The sequence below is a fragment of the Asparagus officinalis genome, chromosome 6 (genome assembly GCF_001876935.1).
Source record: "Asparagus officinalis chromosome 6, Aspof.V1, whole genome shotgun sequence".
Taxonomy (NCBI): Eukaryota; Viridiplantae; Streptophyta; class Magnoliopsida; order Asparagales; family Asparagaceae; genus Asparagus; species Asparagus officinalis.
The window spans coordinates 21,161,347-21,173,210 of NC_033799.1; the positions used below are offsets into that span (position 1 = coordinate 21,161,347).

General features: G+C 33.3%; 1 protein-coding gene across 1 annotated transcript; it reads right to left on the reverse strand.

Annotated features, from left to right (window-relative positions):
- On the reverse strand, positions 7,218-8,666 carry LOC109845882. The gene has a single exon (XM_020415133.1). The coding sequence runs from the start codon at positions 8,664-8,666 to the stop codon at positions 7,218-7,220; it is 1,449 nt and encodes a 482-aa protein (XP_020270722.1).

An 11,864-nucleotide genomic window follows, 5' to 3' on the forward strand; every position in this document is an offset into this window, starting at 1 on the left:
GACAAAGTAAGAGACCAATATACTGTTTATGATTTTATAAATTCTTGCATATCATTTGGTGTCTCACCACCAAGTAAATTTTTATGGTCATTTTGACAATAATGATGAATTATAATCTATTATGTTGCCAAACACTCTATATTGACTATACCCGTAACAGCTGCTTACACCGAAAGAAGTTTTTCAAAATTAAAATTACTAAAATCTTATTTAAGATTAACCATGTTACAAGATAGATTGAATGGTTTAGCAATATTATCTATCGAAAATAATATGTTAGAAAATATTGAACATAAAACTTTAATTAGTAATTTTGCAGCTCAAAATATAAGAAGAATGAGATAAAATATATTATGAGTTGTATCACTTAAACCCCATCTAATATTTCACCTTGGGCCCCGAAATTCCTAGGTACGGGCCCTGCTTATTATTTTAAGAGTAAAAAATTCACTCTGAGAAACAATTCACACAATTAAAACTTTTGGGCTCTGTCCGGTGGGAGGTACCACTGGAGGTCTGTCCGCAATTTGTTTTTAGGGGTAAATGTCACAAACCCTCTTTTAAGTTTAGCCAATTGTGAGATGATCCCTCTGAACTTCAAAAATACCACTTAGGCCCCTTAAGATTGATGTGTTCAAAACCCCCCGAACGTTTTTAATTTTTCCAACTAATCCCTAATGGTGTTAGATTTCTTTTAATCAGAAGGCGGTATTTTGAACAGATCCAAAGAAAAAACCGCCTTCTTTTCTTAATCTGCAAAGGTGTTTCTTCTGTTGGTTTCACGTGACACGCGAACGCAAAAGCCGTAGAAAATTGCTAGATGCACCAATGGTTTTGGAACCGGATAAAGTGAAGAAGAAAACGGTGGATCAATTATTCAAATGCTTACTGTGCTAGGATCCTAATAATACTATGTAGGTGCATACCATGGGCACGTGATGGCAAATCCAGCAAATTTGCTGCCTAACTTCACACAAAACTTTTCTCCACGTTTTTAAGCTGCCGGTGCTTTCGTGCGCCTCTTATTTTCAACACGTACGAAACTAAGTAGGCATCAGTAGAAACAACAACATGAAATCAGCACAAATTAGGACGTCATCTTACGGTTCCAAAGTCCAGTTGCTTAAATAGGACCACAACCCCGTTACCCGATCTCTCTCTCTCTCACCAATCAACGCCTACGTGATGCTACAGTTCAAACCATATTACCCCGCAAAATCCACATGTCGAGGTGGTTGATAGTCGGATATAGCAGTCTAATTTACTGCTGCCACCGTCGAAAGTGTGAGATGTCTTAGAAGAGAGTGGTGCCGTAACACCCTTTTTCCTTAGGATTGATTATTAATGTTAATACTGATGCCATGATTAGTAGTATTATTAATTAAAGAGACGATTGGCTTAATGATTATTTAGTGACATATATTAAGAAACACTGATTTGATAGTGTTGCTGATGATTTGGTTATGTAGAAAGAAACTCTATCCAGCTCAGCACATATGATCCTGTTCAAAATACCCGAGGGGAAAATGACTTAAGACCCAAAATATGGGACCAATGGAGGGGACAGGTGAGGTGTCCCCTCCCTATGCCAACTCATTATGCAATAGGTGCTACATGTGTGTTTGTTACGTCCCTCTATGCCTACATTAAATGCTCTACTTGTATCAACGCAAACAATACATGTAATTATCTTTGTTATCAGTTGTCAATGTTGTTTTTTATCATCCATGAAATGATCAACATTTGGTTTACAAGTAGTGGTCTCTTTTATTATTTTTGTGACAACGTAAAAGATCCGAATCCGGTCCAAATGAGAGTGAAGTTCTCAAGGGATGTGACTAAAAAACCGCATTTTGCCTTTTGAACTAGTGGGCTGGCCTTATCTTAGTACGCATCAGCAATTGGTCATTATTCATTATAAATCCTAGATAAGGTCCAGATAGATTGTTTAAACTGAGATCGTGGAACGTAGGCCTATTAGGCCCATTAGCCACAAGACCAAACGAAAGCCCAAAACATGACTTGCACTTAGGGTCTGTTTGTTTCGTCTCTTAAAAAAAATGGAAATTGGAAAACCATGCTGAAAATCAACTTCGGAGCATTCTGAGGTTTTCAACCAAATAGATTTTTTGTGCTTGCTTTGCATGAAAATGATAGGATGGAAATGTCATGTTTTCATTTCTATTGTTTGATTCATTGTTTTTAAAAACTAGAAACCTTACCATTTTCCTCAAATTTTACGTCCAATGGATACCAAAAAGAGAGAGTCAATTTTTTATTGTCAAAACTCTATTTCTAGCCGTTTTAGAGCTATTGGGTCTAAAATATGATTCCCAACTTCTCTGACGTGGCAGGGATTTTTTTTTATCCCAATTTTCCTGAAAACCCTCAGCGAACCAAACACCTGAAATAGAAATACTTGGAAATTAACAACTGACATGGAGATGGTGTTAGGACTTGGAAATTACATTTCTATAATTTTTTTAACGAAACAGACAGGCCCTTGAGAGCCTTCTCGTGGGGAAGTCTTTTTCCTCAAGTGTATTGTTCCCCCCTTTTTTTTTTAAGTACTACTTCTGACTTATAAGAGCTATTCAGACTTTAAAACTCGACATTTTGAATGTTATCTGAGGAAAATCACAGGGAGCTCCTCTGTAATCTCATCCACTAAATGATAAAGAATTATGTTGCATTCTAGCAAACTTTATTTGAAAAGTTAGGAGTCTTAAGGACTTTATTATAAATGTATGAAACTTTAGTTGATTGTATGAGATCTAATATAGCGGGCACATACTTGACTTGTTCTATGATGTTGTGAATAACAACTTTAGAGTCTCCCTTCACCTCGAGTTTTTCTTCAGATAATATAGAATAAAGGGTTTTCCATATATACCCCTCAAATCTTCTAGATTTGTAAAATTAGCCCCAATTCTCATTGATCTTTTTACACCCATTTCACTTGCCAATCTTAAATTTTAAACAGAAAATTGTTGCAAATCTATTGGAAACTACAGGAATTTTGAAATTGATCATATACTCCCTTTAAAAGCACAAGTTCGGAAAATCTTTTTTAGACAAATATACCCCTTTATAGTTTGAACTACCTTATCTATAATCAAATTCTAATTTTCAATGGTCAATATTACCCTTCATTATTTTGAATATTTTATTTATATCTTAATCTATCCTAATCATAATCATATCTTATCCTAATCCTATGTGAACCATGTTTAGCTTAACAATTTAAAAAACTAATATTAATAAAATATATAAAACATAAAAATGATATTAGTTTGTTAAGATAAAGAAATTACAAGTAGATAACATATTATAATACATGAAGTATTGCAAAAAAACCATAAAAAGTTTTAAAATTGCAGAAAAGACCCTGAAAAGTTTAAAATTATAAAAATCATCCCAATGTCTCAAAACTTAAAATAAAAAACATGAAATTAAAAAATTAACATCAGTTTGCAAAGAATTTAAAATTTACAGTTAACACCTCAATGTCTCAAAAATTATAAAAACACCCTCAAAAGTTTAAATTACAGACAAGCACATTAAAATTCTAAAATTTTAAAACTTACAAACAACACAGATGAATTCAACAGATTACCATGATACACCTAAATTTTTTGACATTTAAATTTAAAATTTTTAATTAACACCCTTAATATCTTAAAAATTATAGAAACACCTTTAAAAGTTCAAATTATAAAAAGCCACCCTAAAATTCTAAAATTTGTAAATAACATAAGATGAATTCAAGATATTACCCTTAGACACCTAAAAAATTAAAATTTGCCGAAATTAACCTCAAATTTTTTTTAAAACTCCTTCAAAATTTAAAAATCATAAAAAAACTCTAAATTTTTAAAAATTTTAACTAGCACAAATCAAATTCGTCGATTGGTAGACCGCTAAAATTTAATATTTTTCAGTCTTAATCTATAGTTTTAATAATTGTAAAAGATACCTTCAAAATTTTAGAGTTATAAGAAATATACTAACATTTAAAAAATTACCACCAACACATGAAACATAGAATTTACAACTACCAAACTTAAAAGTAAATTTTTTAAAAAAATCTTTCAAAATTTTAAAAATTACAAATCACACCCTCAAAGTTCAAAACCACAAAAATGGGCTAAAATTTTAAAACTTGGCAAAGAAAAGTGTAATTGTTTGGTATTTTTCATATATATATATATATTAAAATTTCTAATTTAGGGATTTACTATCCATTTTCAGCATCTAAGAATAGTCTAAGTTGATACTGGTAAACAAAAACAATAAGAATTGATTAAAAACATCCGGTTAATGGATAATTTTTTTAAAAATATTATAGATTAAAAATTATCGGCACTATATAAATTAAAGTAATTTCATATAATTTTAGTAATAAGTTGGGGTAGCCAAAATACATTCGTAACATTAATTGATAGATGTTTAAATCCATAGAAATGATAAAACACTATAATATTATATCTTAGCATTAATTGATTTTAACTTAGAAACTTTAATCTTTAACGTTAATAATATTTATAGGGTAAAAGAATACAAAGAATTACATATGAAGAAACTATTAGAATATTTAGAGATAACTTTAAAAGAATTGAGTTATTTCCATTACAAATGGAAAAGTGATGGAAATAAATCTAAAATTCAGAAAACGTCAATGAACCACTTGAATTGTCATTAACATAAGACATATCTATTAATGAAGCACTGAATGAGTTACATTAAAAAATAATTTAATAACTTTATCCTAATCAAAGAAAAAATCTCCATGGAAGACATAAGAAAAATTAGTAAGTATTCATAAATTCCATACTGTGTTCTTCAAATTAAATATTAATATTATAATCTAAGAGAAATTAGTAATGAATAATGCATGTATTTATTTTAGATCTTTATGGAAAATGATAGGGATAGAGCAAATGTAATATTATTAAAATAACAGAAATTCTTATTGGATGCACATCAGAAGAATTCATTTTAGAGGAAAATAAAGAGATAGCTTCTAATTTATTTAAGTAATAAATTAGGAACATAAAGAATTTTATATATATGAAATTAATATTTATTCTCATTGAAATAGAAAAAAAAATCAAAGTCTATATTTTGAGCAGTTTGTGTTGAACATCATAAGTACATTTGACTTCTTTTTTTTGGTAAATGAATGTAAAATTTTATTCATCACCAAGTATAGGAAAGTTTGTACATATCAAAGATACAAAAAAAATCAAAAACTGATTCTGAAGAACCAGTCTAACTCTATGACAGTTTATCTATGAACTGAAAAATATGTTGTGGAAGCCTATCATTTAGAACTTTTTTATACACACTGAGTTTGATTGAATGAAAAATTGACTCGGGGGACCTTAATGCTCTTTGTTGCTGAAAAATCCTGTAGTTCCTCTCTTGCCATAGAACATATACTGACACTGAAAGAGCAATTCTCTTCAATTTCTTTTTGTAGCTTTTTCCTCTCAAATTTCGATTGAACCAGTTCATCAATAGATCCCAAGAGCATGATCTCCAGTTGAACTTCAACCAGTCCATCACTTTATTCCATACATTTGCTGAATATTGGCACTCAAAAAATAGGTGCTGGCATGATTCTGATTGAACTGAACAGAATACACATTGGCTTGAACTAAGTAATCTCATGTTACACAACCTGTCTTGTGTGAGAAGTCTAGAGAGAGATGCAAGCCATAGTATGAAAGAATGCTTAGGGTAATGCCAACCCCCCCAAATTGTGTCAGATCCTTCAAAAGAGCTATGTTGCTGGAAAATAGTCCTGTAAATAGAAGAGATACTGACTGTTCCATGAATGCAGCAGCTGATAATTGCATTTATCAGATTATCTACACTTCCAGTTTTATTCTTCAGTATATCTCTAACTTTTAAAAGTTGCCTCCATGTCCAAGAATCACTTGCTTTTGCCTTCACCTGCCAAATATCATTTTGTCTTAAATAGTGTCCATGTATCCATCTAATCCACAGGATATCCTTTTTAAGATGTATCATCCACAACATTTTAGCAACTGTTGAATAATTCCAGAGTTTAGCAGAAAAAAGACCCAGACCCCCCTGCTTGAATTCTTGACAGACAGAGTTCCAGGAGACTAAATGGATTTTATGCTCCCATAAAAAATCAGAGCATAACCTGTCAATTCTCTCCAGCACTTTAATTGGTAGGATATAATTGCTAGTCCAGAAAATTTGTATACCCATAATGACAGATTTAATTAACTGCAATCTCCCAGCATATGACAGGATTTTTATCTTTTGCCAGTTTTGAATTTGAGCAACAATTTTGCTAATGAGAGGATTGCAATCAAGCCAAGAGAGCCTTTTTGAAATCAGTGGCATACCCAGGTATCTCATGGGTAAAATACCCTCAGAGAATTCAAGAAGAGCACAAATCTGTTGCTTCAAGTTTTCATCAACCCCAGACATGAAGATAGAGCATTTGGAGGGATTAGGTTCAAGCCCCGAAACTAGACTGAACTCCTTAAGACACTCCCATAATTTTGATATAGAGTACACTTCAGCTTTGCAGAACAGAAGGAGGTCATCCGCAAAAATGAGGTGAGTCAAATTCAGATTTGAACATTTTGGGTGAAACTTAAATAGTCTGTCCCCCTTGAGAAAGTTTAGCCTTCTTGACAAATATTCCATGCCAATAACAAACAAATATGGTGATATTGGATCTCCTTGTCTAAGCCCTCTAGCACCTTGAAAGTAATCATGAAGAGAACCATTGATAGAAATGGAGAATTTGGGAGTGGTAATGCATTCCATGATCCAACTGATCATGTTTTCTGGAAACCCCAGGCCTATCAGCATATCTCTGATAAAATCCCAACTGATTGTATCGAAAGCTTTCCTCAAATCTATATTTAACATTGCTCTGGGGGAAGTTTGTTTCCTGCCATAGTGCTTAACCAATTCATGAGCCAAGAGGATATTACTAGATATAAGCCTACCCTTTATGAAGGCACTTTGGGCATCACTAATTAGAGAACCCATAACTTTTTGGATCCTAGTAGCAATGACTTTAGAGATGATTTTATAAATACAATTACAGCAGGATATAGGTCTGTAGTCAGAAGCAGATAGAGGATTAAGGATCTTAGGAATAAGAGAAATAGAGGTGGCATTGAACGTACCCAGAAGTCTTCTTGAATTGAAAAATTCTTCAACAGCTAGAAATAAATCATCACTGATAATACCCCATGTGGCTTTGAAGAAAAAAGCATTATATCCATCAGGACCTGGGCTTTTATCATTAGGCATAGAAAAATAGCCTTCTTGATCTCTTCTCTAGTAACTGGCAGACTTAGCATTAGCTTCTGATCAGTTGAGAGTAGAGGACCATTTGCAATAATCTCAGGATTAGGAGGTAGAGTAGGTACAGAATAACCAAGTAGATTTTTGAAATAACCAGTTATTTCAGCAATCACCAGATGTTTATCAGAGATTCTGACCCCCTCTTCTGTTTGGAGAGATAGAATTTTATTGGCATGCCTTCTCTTTTTCATGGCAGAATGGAACAACTTTGACCCCTTGTCACCTTGGATACACCAGTTAATGTTTGCTTTTTGTTTAAAGAAGGAATATTCACAATCCAGCAGACTTTCATATTTCTTAATGCATTCTTTTTCTTTAGCAATCAGGACAGAACTGAAAGGGTTATTGCTAAGTTGCCTCTGAGTGTCCTCAAGCTCATCCTTAGCTCTGCAAACCTGCACACTAATGTTCATAAAATGCTTTTTATTCAGATTTTTCAGAGCAGTCTTCAGCTTCCTGAGCTTTGTGTGGAACTGAAACATTTTATAACCTTCAATATTTTGCTCCCAAACAGCTTTAACTGTTGAAAGATAATCAGGGTGCTTCACCCACATATTAAAGAATTTGAAAGGTTTAATACCCTCCTCCCTGTCATTTTCAGCAATGGAAATTAAAGCAGGAGAATGATCAGAGCATTTTGGCAGGAGATATTCTACTTGACTGGAAGTGTAAAGATGCAACCAATCTTCATTTATTAGGCACCTGTCAAGTCTGGACCGAATCCTACTATCTGCATCTTGCTTATTTGACCAAGTGAAGAAGAAGCCTGTGGTATTCAAGTTTATCAATTGGCCATTATTTAAGAAGCTTTGAAAATCTTCTGTATCTGTTTCTAATACAGGGAGCCCTCCAATTTTCTCTTCATAACTTGCAATTGTATTAAAGTCACCACCAATAATCCAAGGGCCAGAAACATTATGCTTATATTCTAGCAATTTCCTCCAGAGAATCCTCCTGTTAGGCATTTGGTTGAGAGCATAAACAAAAGTGCATATACTGGAAAATTTCCCATCTCTTGATTCCACAGACAAAGTGATATATTGTTCTGAAAGAATGGCATTATGTATAATCAAGGAATCATTATCCCAAAGGATCCAAATTCTGCAGTTTCTAGCTTCATGCACATTAGATATCCAATGCCAGCCATTTGCAATTTTTCTTGCTAGCACAGGGAGCTTATTTTCAGGGATTTTTGTTTCCAAGAGAGCTATTAAAGAAAGTTTATGCTCTTGAATAAAGTGCTTAACTATAGAATGCTTAGAGGATTTATTAAAACCTCTGATATTCCAGATAGCAAAATGCATGTTATAATGATTTCCCTCCTCTATCTACACAAGAGGAGTTGAGAGCCAGCTGTTCTAGTATAGAGAACTGAGAGGGTTGAATATCTGCAGGAGCAGCTCCAGGCATAAAGTCTCTTTTGGTTGAATTAGCTTTCTTAACACTAGAAAATCCAGATGCATTAATAATTGGAAAAGAGAAGCTAGCTTGCTGTAAATGAGCATATTTGCTTGCAGTAGGAGAAGAGATGTTAGTCTGCTGAAATCCAGACTGAGTCTGTGCATGTTTTACAGCTTGTGCATGTTTTTCCATGTCTATATCTTTCAGACTTGATGAACTTTCAATCTCAAGGCTAGCTTGACCAGACTGAGACTGTGCATGTTTTCCAGTAGCCTGTGCATGTTTTTCTATATCCAAATTTAGCAGGCTTGATGTTCCAGGTAAACTACTTTCATTTTCAAGATTTTCCTTCTGTTGTTCATTTCTTGAAACATCTTCAGTAGCTTTTCTAGCTTGATTAACAACAGGAACCCACATTTTCTTCAACTTTCTGTTTCTACACTGCTCAGTATCATGGCCAATTTTGCAACATGAGGAACACCATTTAGGTTTAAATTCATATGTCACAGATTGCTTAAAGCTCTTTCCATCAGGACCTTGGATTGTTAGAAAATCAGGTAGAGGATCTTCCAAAGGTAATTTAATATCAAGAAGCACTCTAGCATAACTCAATCTCTGTCTGGTGGCAGTAAGCATATCAGTTGCAATAGGCTTTCCAATGAGGCTTGCAATTTTACTAATTCCAGTAGAACTCCATAGGTTTAACCTCAGATTGGGAAACTGCACCCAGATAGGGTAAGATTGCTCTTGCATCTTATCTATGTCTGTGTCTATGCTCCAAGGTTTCAGGATCAGAGGTCTGGAGCCAAAGAACCAAGGGCCAGCCTCAAGAATTTCTCTCATTTGATTCTCAGTTTGAAAGTCAAATAGAAACAAGCCTTGTTTGATTAAGGAAACCTTAGGAATAGAAATTTTTCCCCAAAGTTTATTTACATAAGCTTCCATAGCTTTGAATTTTACATTTAAGCCAATGATATGACCGATTAAGGCATTTTTCCAAATAACTTCTCCCTCCTTCCATTCATCATTGGAAAATAAAACTGTATTATGTTGTGATGAAGGTAAGAACTTTAGAGGCATTCCATTTCCTGATTTCCTGTTATCAGAGAAGAGACTAACAAAAGATTTTGGTACTTTAACCTCATTAGAATTGTCAGTCCTTTTAGTCTGATCACTAACATCCTCATTAGTAAAATCAGGTCTTAAAGGATTTTCCTCATTTGGCACATGATTAACCTCAACAAATTTCTTCAATGAAACAGTATTCATATCAGAAAATTTTTCAGGAATCTTTGAAGATAATTCAAGAACATTTGCAGATTTCGAAGAAGAGCTCTGAAGAGTAGGAAAATCTGAAGAAATTACCTCAATATCAACCTCCTCCGCCCAAGAAATCCTACGAGAGTCACTATCTCCACAAGAATTGAGTTGACGAGATTGAATTCCATTCACACGAGGAGAGACCAAAGGATTAACAAGGAAATCTGAGGAATTGAGAATTTCCTCCATTGTTTTCTTCTTCCTTTCCCCTTTTGGACCAGTAGATCCCATTATACAATTGCCTTCATCATCTTCCTCAAAGAAACTATCAATATGATCATCAGAATCTAGGAGATTAGAGCTTGAGGATCTCAGACCGATGTTTAGAATCTTTTTTCCGCTAGCTTTCTTCTTCCTCGCCATGAATTTCCAGGCAGGGGCGCAAGATAGTCACCAGATCGCCAGACTATCGTACGCCTTCAGACATCCCGCCAGATTTCCAGGCAGGGGCGCAAGATAGTCACCAGATCGCCAGACTATCGTACGCCTTCAGACATCCCGCCAAAAATTTAGAAGATCAGACTACATTTGACTTCTTTGTAGAGTTAAATGAGATGATAAAAAATTAATGAGCCCAGGAAAGATAATAGCATAAAAAAAATACAAAATTAGCCTGATATCACAATTGATGTAGATGATGAAGACAATGCTCTAGAATTACCCGAGAAATGATAAATGATAAACCTGAAGAAGGATTGATCTTAACTCAATAAAAAATAAAATAGAAGAAATAAAAAACAATATTTTCTGAATATTTTATAGGATAGTTTAATTATTTTGAGTGAAATTAGGAATATTTAGAAGGGAGTTTCATGAAATTTTTTCAGTACTTTTATATTCTTATGTGGATGTTTTTATCATATAAAAGTATACTAGAGTTAGTATTAATCTTTAATTTATATTTTTTTATGAAGTCTATCAATGATTAGCAATAAACTTCATATTCTCTTTTGCATCGTTTTAACATACTTTAAATCAATAATTTTGCCATATTGGTTTTAAATATTCACCTTCCTTGTATAACACTATTTTAATATTTTTCACTTTGCAATGCTATACTTTCTCAAATAAAGCTTAGTTTCATATCGGTCAAAAATAATATAAAAATTCAAATTATTTTTAAATTATATTTGTTTTTTGTCAATTCAAATATCAACATGAAAATTTAAATTGGGTGTATCCCATTTAAACAAACATAAAGAAATAATCGGGATGTAAGAGTTTAAAGAAAAAATGAGCACAAACTGTCAAAAATAATTAATCATGTGGTATTAAATCACGTGCATTGCACGTGTGTAAAAAACTAGTTATCTAAAAAGCGGCAGTCTTAAGTTGGAGTAATCGAAAGATCCAATTGCTATTTTTGATGGGCAATTTTGCAAATACCAATGTTTGAGAGGCATTTTTGAAAATATTAAAGATTGAGAGGTATATATACAAAAAAAACCCTAGAATAAATTGTACACTGATCTAAGCGAACTTGCAAGAATCATAATTGGATAAATTCCCTATCGTTTATTTTGGGCAGAAAGCCTCAAATCCAGGCCAAATGACTTGAAGAAATTGAAATTGATATATATTTTAAACTGATCTTAAGGGAGAAAGAGAGGGATAGATGATCAGGGTAATCTAACCTCAGAATTAGTGAATGCAATCACCAAATCAATTTACTTAAAGTGACCATAATCATTGCATGATGTGTTTTGTGCCTACTGTGCTACACTAAGATACAACAATATTATGTACTACCCTTTCGTGCTTAAGACCATCTCCAACCCATT

Bases quoted from the DNA above. Each gene is read 5' to 3' on its own strand.
- LOC109845882 (XM_020415133.1), bottom strand. From the start codon at position 8,666: ATGCATTTTGCTATCTGGAATATCAGAGGTTTTAATAAATCCTCTAAG.